Source organism: Anabrus simplex, chromosome 14, assembly GCF_040414725.1.
Source record: "Anabrus simplex isolate iqAnaSimp1 chromosome 14, ASM4041472v1, whole genome shotgun sequence".
NCBI classification, from domain to species: domain Eukaryota; kingdom Metazoa; phylum Arthropoda; class Insecta; order Orthoptera; family Tettigoniidae; genus Anabrus; species Anabrus simplex.
In genome coordinates this window covers 95302909-95325622 of record NC_090278.1, presented here as the reverse complement: position 1 = coordinate 95325622, position 22714 = coordinate 95302909, and the positions used below count along the sequence as shown (strand labels likewise).

At 38.5% G+C, this 22714-nt stretch overlaps 2 protein-coding genes across 6 annotated transcripts in view; one reads left to right on the top strand and one right to left on the bottom strand.

Moving 5' to 3' along the window:
* The window catches only part of RagA-B (Ras-related GTP binding A/B), a 36375-nt gene extending 29971 nt beyond the window's left edge, over positions 1 to 6404 (bottom strand). For all 4 annotated transcript variants that reach the window (XR_010861562.2, XR_010861563.2, XM_067158204.2 and 1 more), the window contains exons 1-2: positions 6246 to 6404; positions 5915 to 6014 (exon numbers count right to left, since the gene is read on the bottom strand). Coding sequence is in view for 2 of the 4 variants with exons in the window: in XM_067158204.2 (XP_067014305.2) it covers positions 5915 to 6014; positions 6246 to 6257 (112 nt within the window). In the remaining 2 variants the exon portion in view is untranslated. The remainder of the gene's footprint in view (positions 1 to 5914; positions 6015 to 6245) is intronic.
* Positions 6405 to 6753: 349 nt separating this feature from the next.
* The window catches only part of Pak (serine/threonine-protein kinase PAK 3-like protein), an 88006-nt gene continuing 72045 nt past the window's right edge, over positions 6754 to 22714 (top strand). Inside the window, exons 1-3 of one of the 2 annotated variants that reach the window (XM_067158220.2) lie at positions 6754 to 6885; positions 7298 to 7405; positions 16952 to 17150. In XM_067158220.2, the coding sequence (XP_067014321.1) occupies positions 7350 to 7405; positions 16952 to 17150 (255 nt within the window). In that variant the 5' untranslated portion in view covers positions 6754 to 6885; positions 7298 to 7349. Of the gene's footprint in view, positions 6886 to 6921; positions 7100 to 7297; positions 7406 to 16951; positions 17151 to 22714 lie in introns of those variants that run through there. The other variant, XM_067158219.2, reaches the window with a different exon arrangement.

The window sequence follows — 22714 nt, the reverse complement described above, 5'->3', positions numbered from 1 at the left end:
AAAGGCCTGAACCACTGCACACTACTTTTTAAAATAATAATAATTATTATTTTATTATTTATTTTATGGGTTTTAACACCAGGAGTGTCTGAGGACATGTTCAACTCGCCTGGTGCAGAGCCAACCTACACGGTGGTGATTATTGTTTTAAGAGGAAGTACATCTGCACAACTATCACCTATATAACACTAATCAGAGAGAAAACATGGAAGGAATCACTTTGAAAAATGAAGGTATCGGCCAGATAAACAAGGGCCACGAAAGATGTAGAAAGGAAAAACACTCTAGACCTTGATACCTAATACCGCCAGGGTTGGAAAAGAACAAGAGTTGACCAAGGGAGGTCGGATAGGATAGATGAAAGTGAGGAGCCTGGTACAAGTAAGTGGAAGCAATACCAGGACTCAGCCAAGTGCTCCGTGGTTACCAACCCGCGCTACCAAGTTAAGAGCCTCTGGAGCCCCTTTTGTTCGCCTTTTACGACAGGCAGGGGATACCGTGAACAAGCCTGCAAATACTGCTAGGCGTGAAATTATAATACTATTCAGCAATTCTCATAAACATTTTGAAGCACAGTGCCGGACATTATGTATGTTTTGCTGCTCGTCAAGAACTTGTACCTTGCTTCATTTAAATGACTGATCATCAACTTTTTCTGGATTTTAGGATCTTACATCACGTAATGCTAATCCCTATAGTGTTATAGTGCTTCTTAAACTGCTTTTAGTGAAAGACTTATCTTTACTTATTGTTTTCCTATGCATTGTTTTATATTTTTATTTAATCGGCTGATGATTACCCAGAATAGAGCTCGAAACCGGTACCGCTTTTAATCAAATAAGAATGTAACATTACATTTCTTATTTTCTTTGTATTGAATAGGTTGAACCACTTTATTTCTTGTTTTCAATTTAATTGTGATGCAGTTCAATACGGAACATTATGAAATTTCTATCTTTAAATAAGTACAGTAAACGTTAATAAAGATCATCTGCAAAACGCTGTAGTGTTCCAAAACAAAACACTCACAGGGCATGCAACAAAAGTAAATTAGGAGATACAGCTGAATTCCTGTCTGAATTTTGTTGTAAATGGTCTGCATTTTGATTTTTATGAGGAAGTACGACACGGTGACCATCCTCTCTGCATAAATTAAGTGGTAAAGAAAATGAATTATTAAAGCAAAACTATTTATCGAACAGAGGAAACAATCAAAATGGAACAAAGTTCTGTGAGTAACAGAACACTTGAAATTTATATGTCCTTGATTAATCCATTCTCACACATAAGGCGCATATTGAGGTCAGCGCACTCTGTGAGGATGTGGGCCACGGTGAAGTTAGCACCACATGAATACACTGGAGGGGTCTTCCCTCCTTAGGAGATAAGAGTGCGTAGATCGTGCATGACCTATCCTCAACCTACACAATACTATGGCCTCGCTCCGCGAAGGGCAGAAAGAGGACCGCCACACGATAGTTGCCTTCTTAATTACTCTCAGCTTGCTGGAAGTTCGGATAGCTAGCCACTCTGATTGCCAGCACACCAAGACTGTCCGATGTAGCTGAGAACAAATATTCCTAGCTGGTACATTTACTGATCGAGGTGGTAAAAGTACCACTGGGCACCAGTCGTTAAAAGAAATGAGAGAAAGCCGTCCACGCTGGTACTAGCATGTGCATGTACTTCGAACAGAAGCAACAACAGTGGCAAAGAGCAGTTTTACTTTGTGAGTAGATGGGAAATGGCTTGTAGGAAGACCTAAGCATTGCTGGCTTGACAACCATTATGAAGATACAAAAATTACAGGCCTGCAACTTGATCAGGCAGACAATCGTGTAAAGCTGCGGCAAAGAGCCAAAGCATGTGGGACAAATAGTATGGAAGAACAAGAAGATTAATTTATCACCATTAAAAGAATAAATGCCTTCGAGATGTGGGTGTTCCAAAGGATGTTATGGATCTCATGGACTGACCACGTCTGCAATGCTGCTGTATTCAAATGCATGAGGAGGGAACGAATGTTGGTGTGTACAATCAAGGAAAGAAAGCCTGCCTACCTTTGGTATATTATGAGAAAAGTACAACCTACTTAAATTGATCATGCAAGGTAAAATTGATGGACACAGAAGAAAACACTCCTCGCTGAGGAACTTATGGGATTGGACAGGACTAGATTCTAATAGAATGATGAGGACAGTCGAACATCGTACAGACTTTGCTGTGATTGCGGTCAACCTTCAGTGATGGAGAAGTCACTATAAGAAGAAGTTTAAGAAGACATCTAACTAGGTAGATGTATCTGTAATGCCACAATGAAAAATTTCAATTAATAGCAGGCTACTTTTGAAAATGTCCTCAGTTTCATTATGTTTCACTATGAAAGTAACGATAAGATTTAGGACAAGTCCTCGGCAGTGGCAATGGACACTCCTGTCTCCCCTACATGTAATACAAAGTAAGAATTATAAGATTACACTCTATCTTGGCTCTGTTATTGAAGTCATACCAATCTGTAGAGACGGCCTCTCAAGGATTCTTAATGTCCGCCCTCCTGGCGAAGCTGGGAAGCAGAAACGAGCTCGTTGAGGGCTGAAAGTAAATGGATGTAGAAGAATTGGGACTAATGAGGAGATGTGGAGATGCCCTTGTCTCCTCTTGGCACACCGACCTGTCCTATTCCCGACTCGTTCTATATGACTTGATTTGACATTTGTTTGTTCTTCTACAATTCAAACATTGTGTATTTTTTTAATATATTACACAATATGTCTTAAAATATTAAGTGTTTCCTAAGTAAAATGCTATATCATTTATCTCTGCGAGCCCTTTCGAACGATTTAATGTTTAATTTTATTACATTACTTGCATATCTGTCAAGCAAGTTAATTTTGGATGCATTTTCTTCATATATAGGTATCTATGAAACTACTCTGCATAGAAGGCTGAGGTTTTCATTTATCAATACAGTATTTTCAACATAAGAATTCTATTCCTGAAGCTGTTATGGCAGCTATTATCCAATTTACATGGGCGCAATACTCAGAATCCTCATGAGTGGCAACAATATTGTATGAACCTGAGTGCCTGAGAATGTATTTGTACGGTTAAAATTTTTTGAAATGGGGAGTCAATGATGCTGCATTAACATTTAATGATGGGAACGTGGGAAGAATAAGAATGTAAATGTATCTCACCATCAACCCTGGCTGCCAAACCGTTAAGGGATTGCAACATTCAGACAAATTAATAACTGCCAAAGCACACCATGCAGCCAAGTTAACCACCAAAGAAGCAAGGTCAGCCTGAAGGACTACGTTTTTGAAAAAGGATGGATACAAGGGTGAGTGAGGAACCTGTGTGTGCTGCAGGCTGATTTTGAGTCTTCATATAAAATATGGGTGAATTACTGTCATTTTCAATTTTAAACCTGATTTTCTCAAAATGACTTTTTTTTTACACTCAATCTTCCTGTACCTGAAAAACTACCTTTGACAGCTACATGAAACTTTGTGAGCTGCTTTATTATATCTTATTACCCCTACTGAAGCATAATTTTGGCATAAATTTGCATAGACATTAAGTTAGGGGTTTGAATTTACAAATATTTTATATAAAAAATTAATATCTTTGATTTCTTTTTTGCTAGTTGTTTTACGTTGCACCGACACAGATAGGTCTTACGGCGACGATGGGACAGGAAAGGGCTAGGAGTGGGAAGGAAGCGGCCGTGGCCTTAATTAAGGTACAGCCCCAGCATTTGCCTGGTGTGAAAATGGGAAACCACGGAAAACCATTTTCAGGACTGCCAACAGTGGGTCTTTGATTTCTTCGTACCCGAGTTCTTAATTCTGCTTCAGCACACACGAATAATATGCAAAAGTCAGCTGTAAAAATTTCAGTCTTATTTTCGTTGGTCCCAATGATAAAGGAACATAAACTTGGCTTATTTAACATTAGCCAGATAGGCCTTTCAAACTCCCCTTAAAATAATTTTAGATTAATTTAGTTTCTGTACGTACAAAACCGATCCTCACTGTCTGTAGTACTGTCAGGTGGTCAGCGTAGGGAATTCATTTAAATCCCAGCATATTTTTGTAGTTGGAAGTTTTTTCATACAAAGGACTTGGTGAACTGTACATGAGTTAAGTCTGTCTGTGGTGTGCTTACTTAAGACCAAAAAAGAAGCAATTTGGGTGGCTGACAACAAAACACAACCAGCTTCTCACTTTTGTGTATATTTTGTTTCAGAACCACTGTAAAGTGCAGCTGCAATAACTGTAGTTCATGAAACTGTGAAGGAAAGACAGCAGAGGGAGCTGAAAGTTGTGATTTTTGTGGTGTGTGGAGCAAGTACAAGACTGAATGATGCTGACGAGAGGAGAAAGGAGAGGTCCAGTAAAAATTGGGAGACAATAAATCTTTACAAACTACCTCACAAAAGAGAGGTTAAGAATGCAACATGGCATGCTTGCACAATGTCACATCCTGCTACACATGGGTGCCAACTTAGGAACTTAATGAAACATTTTGCTACTGAAAATAAGATGACAGAATATGAGATACGTCCAGACAATGACAAGATTGGTTAGGTCTAGCTACTGACAAGACCATTGCATTGGGGGCAAGCAAAGAGGTTCTGGGACGTAAGCCCCTGGTTAGAGCCATTAAGCCGCCCACAGGACTCTAGTATCCCCTGTGACAGTATCGGTTAGTGTCAGGACTACTGGCTAGAGACAATACGATGCTATGATACATCACTTTTGAACTCCATGGACTCATTATTTTCACGAAACATAAAGCAGTGGCCAACACATCCTGTGAGCTCTATTGGAGATGATAAGAACTGGCCGGCAGCCAACAGGAACAGGGGAAATGGCCACATCACGGAGATTGACATAGGGTTGGTTAAATATGTCTACATAAGTAAGAATGCTTCAAAGGGTGGGTTGGTGGGTCGCTGGCAAGCATACCCTAGGCTAAAGGAAGAACCTCTCATCTACATTAAGTATAATTTCACATCATTTTTGCAGGATTTTCACCTTCCTAAAACTGCAAACAACCCAGTAAAGTGTAACCTACGGGGCAAGACCTTCAAGTAGCTGACATAGGATTGGATACGGAGATAAGTAAAATAAAACATTTTACTACAGTCTGAAGGACGCTTCTATCGGCAATCCCATGAACTAAAAATAAAAGAGCATCACCGGCCGCGGAGCTTCCGTGTACAGCAAGCGGAGTGCCGAAAGAATTAAAGCAAGACAGTCTGGTTATGTTAGGAGGGAAGGATACTGAAACAGGTGATGGAGGCTAAGAGAACAAGAGGTGGACCCAGACTAAGGTGGTTGGATCCATCAAGGACAGCATAATAAGAAGGAACCTGGTTAGGAACATAACTGAGCAGCAGCAATGGTGGTTGAACAGAGGAAGATGGAAAGGTGCTACTAACACCCTGACTAGGCTGGAGCTGGAAGAGAAAATCTGATGATGACAATAATAATGGTCAAGTTCATGAAGAGCTAATATCTAATTAATTAATGTTATTTGCTTAACGTCCCACTAACTATTCTTTGACGGTTTTCGGAGACGCCGAGGTGCCGGAATTTAGTCCCGCAGGAGTTCTTTTACGTGCCAGTAAATCTACCGACACGAGGCTGACGTATTTGAGCACCTTCAAATACCACCGGACTGAGCCAGGATCGAACCTGCCAAGTTGGGGTCAGAAGGCCAGCGCCTTAACCGCCTGAGCCACTCAGCCCGGTGAGCTAATATCTTCATCAAGACCAATATTGCCAAGACATGACAAAATATTATCAGACTAATCATGTTTAATAGGCCACACTTGGCCAGGCAAACATTTCCAATCAGCATAAATTTGAAAGATCGTACCTCTGGTGAATTGCATGATACATACTTGTTGCTCCTAAACGACGTGTGTCTCGTGCGATATAGTTGGCAAATATAATCGATCTCATCGACGTTTTCCCAGATCCACTTTTCCCCATCAGAAGAACCTTCAAATAAATTGAAAGTTATGGTAAGTTTTAACATGATACAAAATTAAGAGAAACTAATAAAGGTAACCAAGTTCATAACATTCTGTAATTTATACGATCGCTCGGGCAAGAAAGTTCAGAATAGAAGTGTATTACACAGGAAAGGCAATCAATTTCGAAGCATGCTGTAATGATAAAGAATCACGAGTCGAAAGGACTAATCATCAAAACAAATGATGCACTGCCCACCTTTTTCTTCATTTTTAAAATGATCTGTGAACTAATTTACTGCTGAAGAACCGAACGAATATCACACACGCACAAAAGAGTTCAATTCTGATCACGAGACCAGGCTGTTTGCAATCTAGCAGATGAAAACAGCTGATTATACATACATCTCCCGGTGTGATGCTCGTCAACAGTACACGGAGATTCAAACGTAAAGGAGATATGTCAGTCAAGGTTCTGGTTAGTTTAAAATTTCTTTGACAATAAATTTTCGTGTTTATAATTATTTTTCTTTCCTAAGCTGATACAGAATAAGCCGCGTGGCAATTATAATTGAGAATAAAAGGTTACTTCCTGAGGCGTCTTAATCATAAATTCCATTGCCTTGTTTGAAGCACCGGATGCATTTTAAAATCTTCGCACGTTCCTTGTTCAGTCGAATGACATGAGTAATCATTTCCGTGATTTTACATGGGTGGGCGTTGCTCTTTATCTCATCTTCAAATTATATTTTATGAGCACATTTTTACTGATAAGAAACAGGATTTCTTATTTCGGAAAATGAGTTTATCTGCTCAAACTTAATGAACTGAGAACAAGCTCGGCAAGTGGATGAACACGGAGATAAAGAAACCAAAGCAGTCCTGTCGAGAAGTGACAGGTGAGTCAGAGCAGTTCGCTTCGCGAGTGTGTAATATCTATGCCTTAATGGGGGTGGCTCATGGCGGCGATAAAGGGGTTATTATACAGTGAATGATAATTTCAGATTGTGCTATGAGTAACTACTTTTATCTATAAACATTTTTACACATCAATATTGTGGTATGTTCAAAGGCGACTGATACGTTCACCCGCGAGAAAGGGCGCTGCCGGAGGTGGGTTTTCGTTATGTGTATCTGGACTGTGTAGTGAACCTTTTTAACACTCATTAGTCAGACCGTATAAAAAGTCATCTTAGTCAACATCTTTGTGTTATCTTTGAATTTACATCGGTAGAGAAAGAGTTCATTATTTTTCTGAAAGTACTAAATCTTGTTTCGTTTGTTTAGTACATGTGTTCTTAATGTCTGTAGGTCTGCAGTCTGAGTCAAGACATAATTTACTTGGGGTTTATTGTGTGTCATCATGTCAGACGATGAAGATAAACCTCCTGCACCACCCGTGCGTCTGACTAGCAACAGGTAGGACTTTGTTTCACATTGAAATATATTAATTTTCTCTGAAACTATCGTTTTCAAGTCTTCAACATAAAATATGGTTAGGTAATAAGAACTAGTATTTCTTACGAAACCTGTCGATAATATCAGGTGCTTCTAATATTAGTGAAGTATATGGTGATTTAGAACATCACTGTAGCTCACGGCTGACCAAATTATATCACTGAAATATTCTGTTTAAGAATTGGGATCTCACTCGCTCTCTCCTTAATCTTTCAAGTTCTTGTAACGAGAAGAAATATGAGAGCTGTTGTCTGATTCGTTTTTAGAAAGAAGCGGCTTATATCGGAGAATAGCTTCCATATGTGCATTACATGCTTCTTTCTTTACTCTCCTTCCTAGGTACCATGAGAGAAGAGAACTGCATATACATGATCGACCCTAATGGAGTGAGAGATATGTAATATTGTGCATTTTGTTATTATTTAATGTTAATTTCTTTGTTAGGGGTTCAGAAAACACAATTTTAGTAGAAGCGACTCTTGAATGTTTTGTACAAAAAGAAACCAAACACGCATATAATTTTGTTAATCATTCCAGGTGAATGTTATGGTTGATGGTCTTAACAGATTGGACCACTGAACAGTAACTGTACTTAATAAGTGGACCACATTGATTTGATTTTTACTATGATAACTAGCTCTCAGAAGGTAAGAGAACTATTACCACTAAAATATTTTTCATTACAAAGTTTCCTATCTGCTACAGCTCTTGACACAAGTGTCATTAGAATTGTAGAAGAAGATAAGTTGTAGAAGAATCAATCAATCAATATTGATCTGCATTTAGGGCAGTCGCCCAGGTGGCAGATTCCCTATCTGTTGTTTTCCTAGCCTTTTCTTAAATGATTTCAAAGAAATTGGAATTGAATGATGATAATTTCAGAATAGAAACATTGAGTATGTCGATTTAGTTGTCCAGCAGAAGAATCGATGATACCAATTGATCAGTACTACATCATTTCTGTAACAAATTTGCCTTGTATGTTAGTGTTGGGAATGGAATAGGCTGTTGGCATTTAATACAGTTTAAGTGTAAGAGACTAGTGCTTGTAAAATGACTGGTACGTTAAAGAACTTGGAGTAAAAACACTGTCGCTATGGCAACAAGATGATGTTCAACATTTAGCATTGTTTAACTCTGTACAGTAAAATTAAAACACAACAAACTTGTTCAAATATCAAAGAAATCCTGTGGTGAATTTATAATTTCAAGAAGTGGAAAGTATTTTGTTTTATTTACTACAAGGAGAAAACATATATATTCTCATAACATTCATGTGGGAAGCAAATTGCTTTACAGTGTCGAAGGCTTCATCAATGAAATGACCACAGATATTTGAAATGTGGATATATGGCTGAATATTCAAGATCCTATGGGTAGACCACATCACCATGAGAAGGTACTCTGTCATGTGCAGTCTTAACTCTCGCAGAGCACAGAATGACAATGGTACTCCAACCTTCTGTGAGGAGATGGCCACAGAAGAAGAAGTAGGCTGTTCCAATGAAGCCATATAAGAAGTATGAGAGTGTGATCTAGAGTGGTCATGTAATGACAAGGAATTGGATGTCATCAGAGAAGCTGTAAAACTTGTATGAAGAACCCCAACCCACTTCACAAGCTAACAAATACCATGTAGACATGATAGTGTATAGGCTTTTGGGCTTATGCCATGACAAGAAAATAAGGTGAAATTCCTCTTCTGAGGACGCAGAGCACAGTTTTCTGCAAACCGTTAAGAATTTCACCTTATTTTCTTGACACGGCATAAGCCCAAAGCCTATACACTATAATGTCTATAAGTACGGGCCGTGAAAGCATTAATGGCAAATACCATGTAGCTCCAGGTACACGGTTGGATGGCAGTACAAACAGGCTATAAGTGCAGTGGTGGTTGCTGTTTCTTAGGCAAATACCAATTATGGTTTATATGTAGACCTACATTCGACTTCAGTAAACAAATAAGAATGACAAGATTTTACTTTCAGTTATATTTCTTTCACTGTACTGTATGTTGTTGAGGTTTACACTATCAAAGAGTGACAGATGAATGAGCACTAACCTCCCGGAGTGCTGCGAAGGTCAAGAACGCCCTGTGGTTCGTGAATGAGTAAATGGCTGTATCTGAGAGGACAGTTGTCACTATCTTTCATCTGATTAATCAACTACTGGCAATCGAGCAATTCATTTTTAGTTTAGTGTGTCTGACTCCATGGCTAAATGGTTAGCATGCTAGCTTTTGGTCCAGTGCGGTCCCAGCTTCGATTCCTGGTCGGGCAGAGGATTTTATCTTTCATTGGTTAATTCATCTGGCTTGGAGGCTCGGCGTTTGTGCTGTCTGCAACATTGTAACTCATCTTAGGCAGGGCACTATCCTCACAGATGTGCAGGTCTCTGGAGGCTACACATTATTATAATTATTATTATTATTATTATTATTATTAATGGCTGATTGTTGTGTAAAAAAACAATGAAAAAATACCTATCATTTCATAAAATATAAATGAACCCTTTATTAAAGCAACCTTAAAGAAGGATATTGGCTGAAGAGGACCATAAAAAGACATGAAAAAAAAAAAAAAAAAAGAATTCTCTGGTCCTTTAACATCAGATGACTCATGCACGTGGTTGCCCCCGGAAGTTATTACTAGCAGTGTGACCATGCCTATACTGCATACGGATGTCATGGTGTTTGGTTGCAGACTTCTGTACACTTTTGATGAATTTGTTAAGCAGATCAAAGGAATTGCATTTCTGGGGAGAGAGTAGATGGCATCATTGATCTCTTGGAAAGTGATCCACAGTTTTGATGACAGTGAGGCTTACTTTAAAATATTTGGTGATAACTCTGCAGTCCAATTGTTGAACCACACAAAGATCTTTCCACTGTGAACACAATTAGTCGTCATTGACCTGCATGTAAGGCTGTCGCCCAGTTGGCAGATTCCCTATCAGTTATTTACCTGGTCTCTTTGTAAATGATTTCAAGGAAGTTGGAAATTTATCAAACATCTCTCTTTGATAAATAAAACCTCTACCTATAAATGAATATTTGCCCCAGTTAGTCCTCTTGAATTCCAACTTTACCGACACTAGGCTGACGTATGTGAGCACATTCAAATACCACCGGACTGAGCCAAGATCGAATCTGCCAAGTTGGGGACAGAAGGCCAGCTCCTCAACCGTCTGAGCCACTCGGCCCGGCCTAATGTCATTCCACGCCATCTCTCTGCTGACAGCTCGGATCACACCGCTGAGTGAAGCAGTCCCAAGTCTTCCCATTCCAAAATTTCCAACATTTTAGTAGCACTACTCTTTTGTCGAAAATCAACAAAAACAAATCTTGCTGCTTTTCTGTGGATCTTTTTCCAGTTATCGTATCAATTTTTCCTGGTGTGGGTCCTATACGCTGGTCTTACTGCAACCCATAAATATCCTCTTAACCATATGAAGAAATCTGCGACCTTTATTTATGATCTTGCTAATTTGATTACCAATGAGGATCTTTCTTGAAGTGGTAAGTATCTGATAATCTGTCTGGTACTATTAACTACTCGTATCATTATTGATAATGTTCAGTTTAAGTGTGTCTAGTGCCAAGAGACACTCTTTTTGCTCTTCTTTTCTAATGACTGTCATGTGATGGTTAAGGGACAGATTGTAAATAAAGGGTACAGATCTCTGCACGTGGTTATGAGGCTGTTTAGGGGTTGTAGTAAGGATGTAAAGGAGAGGGCATATAAGTCTCTGGTAAGACCCCCAACTAGAGTATGGTTCCAGTGTATGGGACCCTCACCAGGATTACTTGATTCAAGAACTGGAAAAAATCCAAAGAAAATCTTGATTTGTTCTGGGTGATTTCCAACAAAAGAATAGCGTTACAAAAATGTTGCAAAGTTTGGCCAGGGAAGATTTGGGAGTTAGGAGACGAGCTGCTCGACTAAGTGGTATGTACAATTTACGAACTTCATGATACAGATCCGTATTGATACAGTTAAAATTAAGAAACAATGTTAGGTTTATGCTCCACCCAATCAACACACATCACTTTACAGGTGAAAACTATTAAATATAAAAAATATGTAAAATGCGTAAAATGTTTAATATGTTGTTTTCACTTGTAAAGTGATGTGCATTGATTGGGTGGACCATAAACCTAACATTGTTTCTTAAATAGAATGTTCTGAGCTGTCAGTGGAGGGATGGCGTGGAATGACATTAGTAGACGAATACTTTGAGTGGTGTTTTTAAAAGTAGGAAAGATCACAATATGAATATAAAGTTGGAATTCAAGAGGACAAAGTGGGGCTAATATTCATTTATAGGTAGGGGAGTTAGGGATAGGAATAACTTATGAAGGGAGATGTTCAGTAAATTTCCAATTTCTTTGAAGTCATTGAAGAAAAGACTAGCCCTTTCCACCCTGAGATATTTTCTTTGAAATTTGAATTTTTTTCTTACTTCATTGTACGTAATTTTGAGCCTAGATTTCAGGAAAAATAGTAAAAAAAAAAAAAGAATTTCTTTGCCGTTCTCGTGGAAAACCAGCCGCATGATCGTGCTATAGCTCATTCCACGTTAAGAAAACAGTATTGCTCTTATGGACCTACAAGGAGTGAACACACCCCCTCTGAGACACCCGTAAATCCTCGTGATTAAGAGATATTATAATGCTCTTTGTAATGTATAATGAAAGATAGATAAAAAGGATGAGGCATTTTTGCCCGCAAGTTATTAAAATATCTACATAACATTTCCGTTTTCATAAATACATTAATAGGGAGGAAGCACAACGTTGCCTTCCTTCAGTTTTCTTCTTATGTGTTACTCTGGTACAAGCCTCGTGTAGTCCCTCATTCTGTGAACCGCCGGCAGCTGACTTCTGTAGTGAAGTTATGTACAGTATTTATATTTTGCATGTGTGTTTGTAGGCTTTAAATGAGTGCGTAATTGTCTTGCGTTGAGTGAGAGTTATGCGATGTTTGATTTCTTCCTTTCCAATTAATATTGTGATCTTTTGTAGAGTCATCTACAGTATTTATTTGTTGCGTCTGTTTTCTAGCCTTTTTTGCCTGGCAAAAATTATTAAATGCATCCCTCGCCACTTGAGCCTGTAACAACGATTTGTATATTTTCTCACCCAATTTGCCTTACATTTCAGTGCTGAGGTTTTATATGTGCTGTAGTTTACCCCCTTCCCCTTTAGTTCATAAAAATAATTTTAAGTCTGGTTTCTTCCGCTTTTATCCTGAACTTAAGTACTGAATTTCACAAATTTATGTGCCGCCGTTTTCCCGTCATGGTGTTGAGCAGAGCCGTTCAATATGGCAACCTTGTTGTCATAAGAGCAATACTGTTTTCTTAACATGGAATGAGCTATAGTTAGGGTTTATTTGAGCACATTTCTTTGCTGAATGACACATGTTGAGAATATGAAATTCTGTAAATGGATGATTTTATTTACAGTGAATCAAATATATAAAGTAAAATAGGTTATAAAACATCAGTATAGGACTTATACAAACAAAATATTCTTTGAAAAGTGGTCTTCGGTTCGATGCCGGTTGGGGACTTGGTGACTGACGTGTAGGTAAATGATTAGAGAATGATTATCAGTAGAATCTTTATCTCCTGTGTGTTCTTCCTCTTCATCAATATTGCCACCGTGATGAGAATCGTCAGAATCATTGCCTAAGTGTGAAGATATAGCTTCAGGTACCCACTCATCATCATCATCACCATCTTCGCTGAGTAAGTCCTCACAATCAGATGCATAGGTTAACCTTGCTGTTTTTTCATCTGATATCCGTAAAATTCATATAAATACATGTATTTTGTATTCACATAAGTATACTAACGCTTAATTAGAGGAATCTTCCCAGAATACGAATGATCACTTTTGAGGTTAGAAACACACCATTACCTCATATTAAACCCTAACCCGCAACATCGTGCTAGTTACAGATTGACAGTTTATTATAACCGCTAGGTTCAAAAAGTAGCATTGTTAAGGATATGTATACATTCTATGATGATTCTAGGATGTTTTAAAAAGTCACAATGAAATCAATGTGTGAAAGATAATAAAAAGGGACAATTTAACTTGAGGCCGCATGTTAGAGAGAGAGAGAGAGAGAGAGAGAGAGAGAGGAGCAGTAAACCCAATGTTCTAAAATCGAGCAAACGTTAATAACAATTGCTCAGATGTTGCTATCTGGTTTAGTTTTGCAAGAAGGATTAGGAAAGTCTCAGACCTGAGCAGGTAGGACAGGCATTTATTGCACATTCTGTAGCAACTAGAGTATCTTAGAGTAGATCCCTCACACTCGCTACTAAACTGCCTTAAAGTTCAGGTCAGCTTGCCAAAAGATGGGACCTAGTTCAGGCACACATAATAGGATAAATACAGTGACAGGTGACTGTGGCAAGAGTAGACGTGCTCTCTACGCATCAGTTCCAGTTCTACATCCATTTCTTCTCCGCCCCCCCGTGAGCTCATTCGTGCTTCCCAGCGCCTTCAGCATTTGTTGAAGGATCATCTTGACAGATCAGGATAAAAATGATTACAGGTTGTAAAATACTACAAAAACTGGAAAAACACAAAAGGAGAAAAGGAATGAACATATTTTCACGTTTATGTTTTCGTGTCCTCCCTTTTCCTTATCCAGCTTTCTTCTCATCTACACTTTCTACATCTGTCAAGACAGCCCCTTGATGAATGTTGTTGTCTGCAGAAAGCAGCTCATGAGGGCCGAGAATAAATTTGATTGGTGAGGAGAGAGTACATCTGCATGAAGATAACCCTCGTCTCAACTTCCCACACTGACTTAAATAACACCACCAAAGGTTATAGGAAAACTGCAAACGCTAATGGTGGCATGCAAGACACGATGAGGAGTGAGGTAGTTTGTCCTACGAGTAGAACCTTTTGCAACATCGAGACAGGCTAGACTTTGGTTGAGGAAGTATCGGCAGGTGGTGTGATAGGCACTGTGGCAAACAATCGTCAGCCTCTTACGTAGTGTACAGTATTTGACTTTCTGCCCCGCCAGTAGGAGGTTGTAATTTAATGTACAATATGATGGGTTGTGGAGGCTTTTTGCCAAACTTCGACCCCCCTCAGCACCCTAATCCTGTAGCCATCCCGCACTACATACTAAGCATTGAATCACCCATTATTTAGGTATTGGAATGATCCTTTCTTTCTCATCAAGTTCACGTTAGTTCCTAATGAAATGGTGCTTCTGTGTGAGGATGTATAGTATTAAACATTCAAGAGTCACTTGACCTCGGATACAGTGGGTTTTTTTTACTTCTTTACTGCTTGTTTACAGCCACAGTGTCACAATCATTCCACAGCAAGTGAACTTCTAAACAAATTATTATTTACAATTTGGAGAGAGCAGGTCACTTTGTTTAGTTTCAACTTCATTTAACTTTATGGATCTATTTAGTTCTATAATTGAAAACTTTTTGTTTTGTTTTTGTTTGTTTTTAGTTACAAAAACCGAGTATATAATTGATGTCAAATCAGAGATTGATGCGACACAGCCAGTAGAATTGCATAAGACAAATTTCATGTTTTTACCCGTATTGAACTTACTACTAGTATTTTCAATTCTTATTTTTATTATCCATTCAATTCAATACATAAAATTTTTATTGTCTCTAAAAGGACATTACAACACAAACGCTAATTGAGACATGTTTCACTCGCTGTATCAAGCATCTTCAGCCATCTTTTATACAATTTTCTCAAGGTTGAGTCGTATTAAACCTTATTTATAATAATTTTGTTCATTGAAAATGTTTTACACAATAAATTTTCTTTACTGCTTAAAAAGTAAGCAATTAAAATTGTATCATTAATAGACTAGTTACATACTATCTAAACCACTTTATTGATGTCCAAGTCATATTAAATATGGCAATTAAATTGAAAGATTTGGCTAATTCTCGTTTGTTTCTTGATTTTTCAAATACTGTTAGTGTATTTATCGGAGTTTCAAATGAAAGGATTTAACTTGCTGTATTTTTTTCGTTGTGTTTTCGTTAATTGAGAACTACATCATTATTAAGGGATGGATCATTGGATGTTTATCCTCTGTTGTGTGCATCATACTTGTAATCTTCACAATCTTCAACTGATTTAAGACGGCCTATATTCACTGGTCAGTTTGTTGTTAAGCATAGTTTAAAGGGACACTAATAATTATTGTTAGATAGATATAACGTGTTGTATACTGGAACTTAATGGATGGTTGTGTCTCTTTGTTTCATGCTTTTTTGTTTAGTTATGCTTGTTACAGTACTGAGACTATTTCTTGTCGTGTTTTTACTTCTTATGTTACATTCATATAACACAACCGAGTATAAACCTCCAATGATCTATCCCTTAATAATGATGTAGTTCTCAATTAACAAAAACACAACAAAAAAAATACAGCAAGTTTAATTCTTTTAAGTTTCACTAATTTCATTTGAAACTCCGATAAATACACTAACAGTATTTGAAAAATCAAGAAACAAATGAGAATTAGCCAAATCTTTCAATTTAATTGCCATATTTAATATGACTTGGACATCAATATTATGTCATTAACGTCTAGTCCATTAATGATGCAATTTTAATTGTCAATTTTACTTGTTTACTTTTTAACCAGTGACAAAAAAATTTATTGCGTAAAACATTTTCAGTGAACAAAATTATTATAAATAAAGTTTAATGTATGACTCAACCTTGAGAAAATCGTATAAAAGATGGCTGAAGATGCTCGATACAGCGAGCGAAACATGTCGCAATTAACGTTGTTATTGTAATGTCCCTTCAGAGACAATAAACATTGTATGTATTGAATTGAGTGGATAATAAAAATAAGAATTGTAAATACAGCCAGTAGAAGTTGACAAAGATAAAATTGATAGATACAACCTATATGTTCCCTACTCATCATCATCAGTTTCCCATTTCCTGCTCAGGATGTAATGACACGTTTCCATCATCCTCTTCGGTATCCTTCCCTCTTGCAAACCATCTCAGTTTATTTCTCTCCATCCTATCAGAAAACATTTTTTTCCCTTACATCCTCATTTCTTACATCATTGTTTGTCTTTCCTGTCGTACTTCATCTCACTGGACTGGATTTTTCTTCCCTATGTTTTTGTTAGTGTACAGTTCTCTGCTGCATCACCTGAATGTACTGAAGTCATGGGACTTATGGTTTGACTCAGAGGCATGATTATGTCTTTCTTTGTCGACTTCTGCAAAGTGCTCAGAATCAGCGATGCCATCGTCCTTTCAGCACCATCCTGTTAACACACCCAATGCGTCGCAAATGACAATTTCTAAATTTATATATTTCTTGTAGTATTCTGGATCCTCGTAGTTGGTCATATGTTGCATGTAGTTCTGGAATGTTTCTTTTTAGGCAGCCGTAAAGTTTTGTAGGTGCTGGAAGATTTGTCATAAATATTGCAAATTTCCTGATAATTGATTTGTGGTTTTAGAGGAGACTCAACACCAAACCTCCCAGTGGATATGCGTCCACTGCCTAAAGAACCAGACTCGGACGACAGGAAGAAGAAAATGTTGAAAGGCAAGATAAAGCAGAAAACAAAAGATGCAGAAAAACCCAACATCTCGTATCCTACAAACTTTGAGCATACGGTGCACGTTGGGTTTGATGCTGTCACCGGAGAATTCACGGTAAGTTTGAATTTTGTTTGCTATTTCCTAACCTTAATTATTTGATCATTTTCTTTTTATGTTTTTCACTCCCTGAACTCTGGACCAGTATTTGTGGATCAATTACAGTCATTGAAAAACACACTAAAATGTGTATAAGGTCTGTTTAACCCGATGAGTGCTACGCCTAAGTTTCCCGGTTCACTCTCTGGCATGTTTTGCCACCTGTAGGGCATTAAGTAGAGCTAATTGATCACGGCTTATAGCTTTGGGAAGTGGAGCTCATCTGTGATGTAAACAAGCATGGCGGATGTTATTTTGGATCAAAGAATCTTTCCGTTATTAACCACAGCGGAGAGCGATGATTTCAGTGAATTGTTAAGTGATTTTGAAAGTGAGAGTGATACAGTGTGCTGAAAATATTGTGAGAGAAAGGAAGGAAAAGCTATTTCATCACTATTTTCACCAGACTTTCAAGTAACTGTGACAAGTAGTGTTTGATGACAACCCCAAAATCATTGATTTTTTAAAAAAATTTGTGCCGGTGGAGTCGGTGCGGCTGGTTGTTGATGAAACAAACAACCGGTGGAAAACATTGAGCTGTCACTTCATTCCAGGTTTAGAAAGTATTTTAAAATATCAGCTTACGTGTTTGTAAGGAGTTACATGTGTTAGTTGCCTACAGGTTTTAGGAAATAATTTTATTTTGGGCTCTTTACTTTTTATAAAGATGATGCACGCATGGGCACAAAAAGTGTAATTTAGTTTTCTCTCAAAATAATAGTGAACATAGTAGGATTTTCTATTTGCGTTTAGATTTATAAAGAACGAACATTTATACACATTTTAAGCTAATCATCCCACTGATAAGTTAAAAAATTAAGGCTTCTACAATTTTTTTACATATAATGAAAGAACTCAGCACTGAGGTACTAGACAGTCAACTGGTAACTCGGCACTTAAAAGGTTAAATATCAGTGGTTTTGTGACACTGGGTTGCTGGAACTTTGGTTCAATGAGAATTCTTAAAATGTGAAGTCTCTGTGCAGCAGACAAGTAAGAAGTACAGGTTTCTGACAGATCATGTGCACTAGCATCAACAGGTTTAAACTCGCATTAAGAAAACTCCTCTTCATGTTATTTATTATGCCGTGATATTTTAAATGACATATCAAAATACAAACCTCGGCATTCATTATACACAATCTGATGCACTATGGCTTTTAGAACTACACTGTTTGAATTTAGCTCATCTGTGTGTACCCCTTAAGCTCTGACAACTGCTTGACAAATTCTGGTTATTTTTTCCAACATCCTATGGTTATAGTTCTCCAAGGTTACCTGAGATCTTCACAGCTGTTGACAGAAGATTGTTTTGCCTACAGTAGAATTCATCCCGCAACACTTAGTTTGGTGGTAAATCGGGTGACTTGTTCTATCCCAATGATTCTTTGTTTCTTGCTCAGCTGAGACGTGTTTCAGGTTGTCCTGTTGCAGAACAAACCCCTCTTCCAATAAGTTCTGTGTTGCTCAGTAGAATGCGATGATATTCTAGTTTCTTGAGATAACTTCCACTCCCACCAAATCTCCCACTTTGTTTCTGAAACAACCCCACAGCATAACGCTGTCACCCCCTTGTGCTTCACAGCTGGTGACAGCGTTCTTCTAGCATTTTTTCGCCTGAACGAAGGCAGACATACATGACAATGTGACCCAAATTTCACAGTGTGTTTATCTTCATCAGCTTATGTTCTAGGATGTGAGGGCCAAAGAAGTTAGAGTACCATTGAGGAAATGATGCAGAAGATTTGTCATACTATTGGTGGAACTGCTTACAGAAAGTGATTGACTGTGGAGTGCCGTCAGGTAGTGAGCTAGAGACCTTTGTTTCAGATTTCTGGTAATAAAATCGGGAAACAATTCTTGATTTGCCTACATATATTTATGCAAGGGTCATTGCATAACTGCGTTGCACTGTCGATCAAAATAGGAGTCATTGTTTTATTATGTACATAAATCTCGCAATCTAGAGGGCCTATTTTGAAATGCAGAAATATCTGTATGTGTGGATCCTATCCAGTGTTTGTCTACACGTGATTTATCACCAGTCTTGCATAATCATGTTGTGTGTGTATGACAGATGTGACATTTTGCTTGAACTGAATGAGGTTTGAAGAGGGTGCAGAAGACTGATGGGCAAGAACAAGACTGAATGCAAGTTACTGCGTGTTAATTCTCATTTGTCTTGCCTGTTGAATCATGTTAGGATCACATCAGTTGCCATTTCCTGTAGATAAATATTTCCTGTTGTGTATTACTTTCATTTTCCTGCATTTAAATGTGTCAAATTTAAGACAGTGTTTTTGTAACTTTTTCACTTAATTAATAGATCTGTACTGCAGTTTCCCTTGCTTGTGGCAAGTAGACAGAGAGAGAGAGAAAAAGTTGGGCATGTCCCTTGCTGGTTAACAAGTATAATCGAGTGGACCATTTGTCAACCAGAGATATTCTTGAAGGAGTATCTGTCTTCATACCATTTATGGTGAACTGAAGAAGGGTCTTCCGCAGCAGTTGTTTATAAATCTGTGCTCTGGTACTTTAATTTGCTTTCTTTTCTGAGTGATCAAGCACTGCCTAGAGAATCAGTAAACATCATCCATGGTGATTCCGGTAAAGACCGAGCAGCGTGCATGTGTGTTTTGAATGAGTCTTACCTAATCATGCAACACTGACGATAAAACATTATGTGTAGATGGGCCTTCACACCGGATGTCTGTTCTGTGACAGTTCAAGGATCTGCGTATGAAGGCCTGCAAAGCTGTATCACCCGTTGCCTTTTGGGTCCACATGACGCTATTAGAGAACTGTAGTTAGTTTTCACGTCTGACTGCTGTTCAACTGTAGTTACATCCGTCTTGGAGCATAACCAGTAGCCACCCATGCACACAGTATAGAGTGCGGCACAAACGTATATTCTGGACTTACCACATTCTCGCCGGTTGGGAAGATACGGCCCCCGTATTATTTATCCAGTACGATATGGGTTTTCTTTTTATTAAAGGTAGTTGTAAGACCAAACTGGTCCGGAGTTGATGGAGTCCTGAAGTTGCACACACAGTTTGCTGCTTCACCCCTTGCACTGCTCTGCTCTTGTGTTGTAGTGTGCTTCCCGTTCCCATATACCTAGTACACACCTTTAATGTTTAATCAACTTCTGCTGTAAGAAGAATCATGTTGTGATGTTGTTTTAGAGAAATAAATATGTTTGGTGTTAGCAAATATACAACAGGGATATGGACTAAAGTTTGTGTATTTTTATTCTCAATTAAATTTAAAAGGTGGGTCATTATTGGCGTTCTTATATTTACTTGCTTAATCAACAGTCTCACACAATTCATGTCTGCAGATTTTTTTGGTGGTGCCCATTGGTGATACAGTACCGTTCAAAAGTTTAGGACCACATAAAGAAATCACGAAATGTTATCTAGAACCTAAAATTGTGACACTAGACCTCCATAATTTTCTTTCTGAGTTCTCACACCAAATAGAATATATGTTATCTCATTTAATTCAGTTAGTCCAAGTACTGTAGAAGTTATGAATTTGTAGCTCTCGGAAGGTCTCACCAAAAAAAAAAAAAAATTGTTAATATCACAACCAAGATCTTGTTGTAGACTTAGCAAGTATAAATATAAAAATTCCGAAAATATGCGGTACCATTTGTTTGCGTGCTTTATTATTTCTTAAAGCAGTGCCAAGATGGTTGAGTTTTCTGTATCATGTATGGCCCAAGGTCTAGGGTGGTGGTGGTGATTATTGTTTTAAGAGGAAGTACAACTAGGCAACCATCCTCTATATAACACTAATCAGAGGGAAAAATGGAAGGGATCCGACACTTCGAAAAATGAAAATATCGGTCCAAGAAAGACAAGGGCCACGAAGGGCGTGAAAATGAAAGACTCCCTAGCCCTCGCAAACCTAATAGCGTCGGGGTCGGAAAAGAACAAGAGTTGACCAAGGTAGGTCGGATAGGACAGATGAAAGTGAGGAGACTGGCACAAGTGGAGCAATGCCAGCACTCAGCTGAGGGCCCCGTGGTCGCCAACCCACGCTCCAAAGTTCAGAGCCCCTGGGGCCCCTTTTAGTCGCCTCTTACGACAGGCAGGGGATACCATGGGTGTTATTCTACCGCCCCCACCCACAGGGGGAAACCAAGGTCTAGGGGCAAGCTATGGAAATCAGACTTATCTGCCCTGATAATTTTATCTGCAATCTCCAGATGGCATCCAAGAACAAATTTCTGATGCCGATAACTCATGCTAAGACCTATGACTAGAACAAGGAAATATTGACCATCTTAGTGCTGGTTTGAAAAATAAAACCACAAAATTCAGTGCTGCATTTTTTGGAATTTTTATATTTATACTAAAAGGACCCTTGCCTATTACTAAGTCTACAAAAGAATCTTTGGTGGTGAAACTTGCAACCAGTTAGAGTATTTATGTTAGATTAATAGATTAGAAATGACTGTTGATCTTAACATAGGTTTTATTAATCAAATCTCAGCATATAGGTATGAGACTATGTTATGTAATAAGTGAATTAGGTTAACAATAAGTCAAAGAGCATTAAACGTATATCCAAAGAGTTCTAGTATGCTACGTTCCACATAAGTAACTTCCATAGAAGTTTTATCACCACATTCACCCCCTCTTCAGAACTGAACAAAGTCCTTCAAATAAGCTGGAGGATGAGGGTTGCGGCTGCTGCAACGTATTGGTGTTTCGTCTTGAGTACAGACCAGGGTTCGAAACGTACTATCAGGAGTCATAGGGATATTGACCTGAGTTGTAGGGCTCCCTTCATTGGAAAGTTCAGGGTCCGTGGTGGATTTACTAGGGTGTGGCGCTGTGTGAGTGTCTTCTCCTCTCTGTGCCAGGTGCCTAGTAGATACCGTCGACTCTCGGACGTCAGGATACCGGATTAGGGTATAATCATGGTTACCATTTATAGAATAACTTCTTCAACTAGTGGGTCAAATTTAGATTGACGATTGAAGCGACAGTGTAGTACAGTTCCAGGTTTCAGTAGCCATGTAGGAGTGGAGTAGCCATTGCTACTGCGTCGTGGGTGGCCAAACATGCGCTCGTGAGGAGTAGCATTTGTGGTTGTGTAGAGTAGAGACCGAATGGCGTGAAGCGCTTCTTGAAGGACGGATTCCAACTTGGTGATTGACAAACTTTTATCTTTTATCTTTAAGGGCAAGTTCAACCTGGCCGTTACCCTATGGGTTGTAGAGTGTAGTGTGGCTGGTAGTTACTCCAAACAAACTGAGAAAGTTTTTGAGCTCCTAGACATAAAATGATGAGCCTCGTCCCGTATGTATGTAGGATGGGGCTCCAAATATGCTGAAAAGTTGTTAGGCAGTAGATCACAGTTGAGGCACTCTTGTCAAGACAAGCGAAGGCAAAGGGGAAACAAGAAAATTCGTCAGTTACAGTGAGAATGTACCGATTTCGAGTCTTAGTACTCAACGGTCCCTTGAAGTCCAGATTTAAACGTTCAAAAGGAGCTGTGGCCTTGAT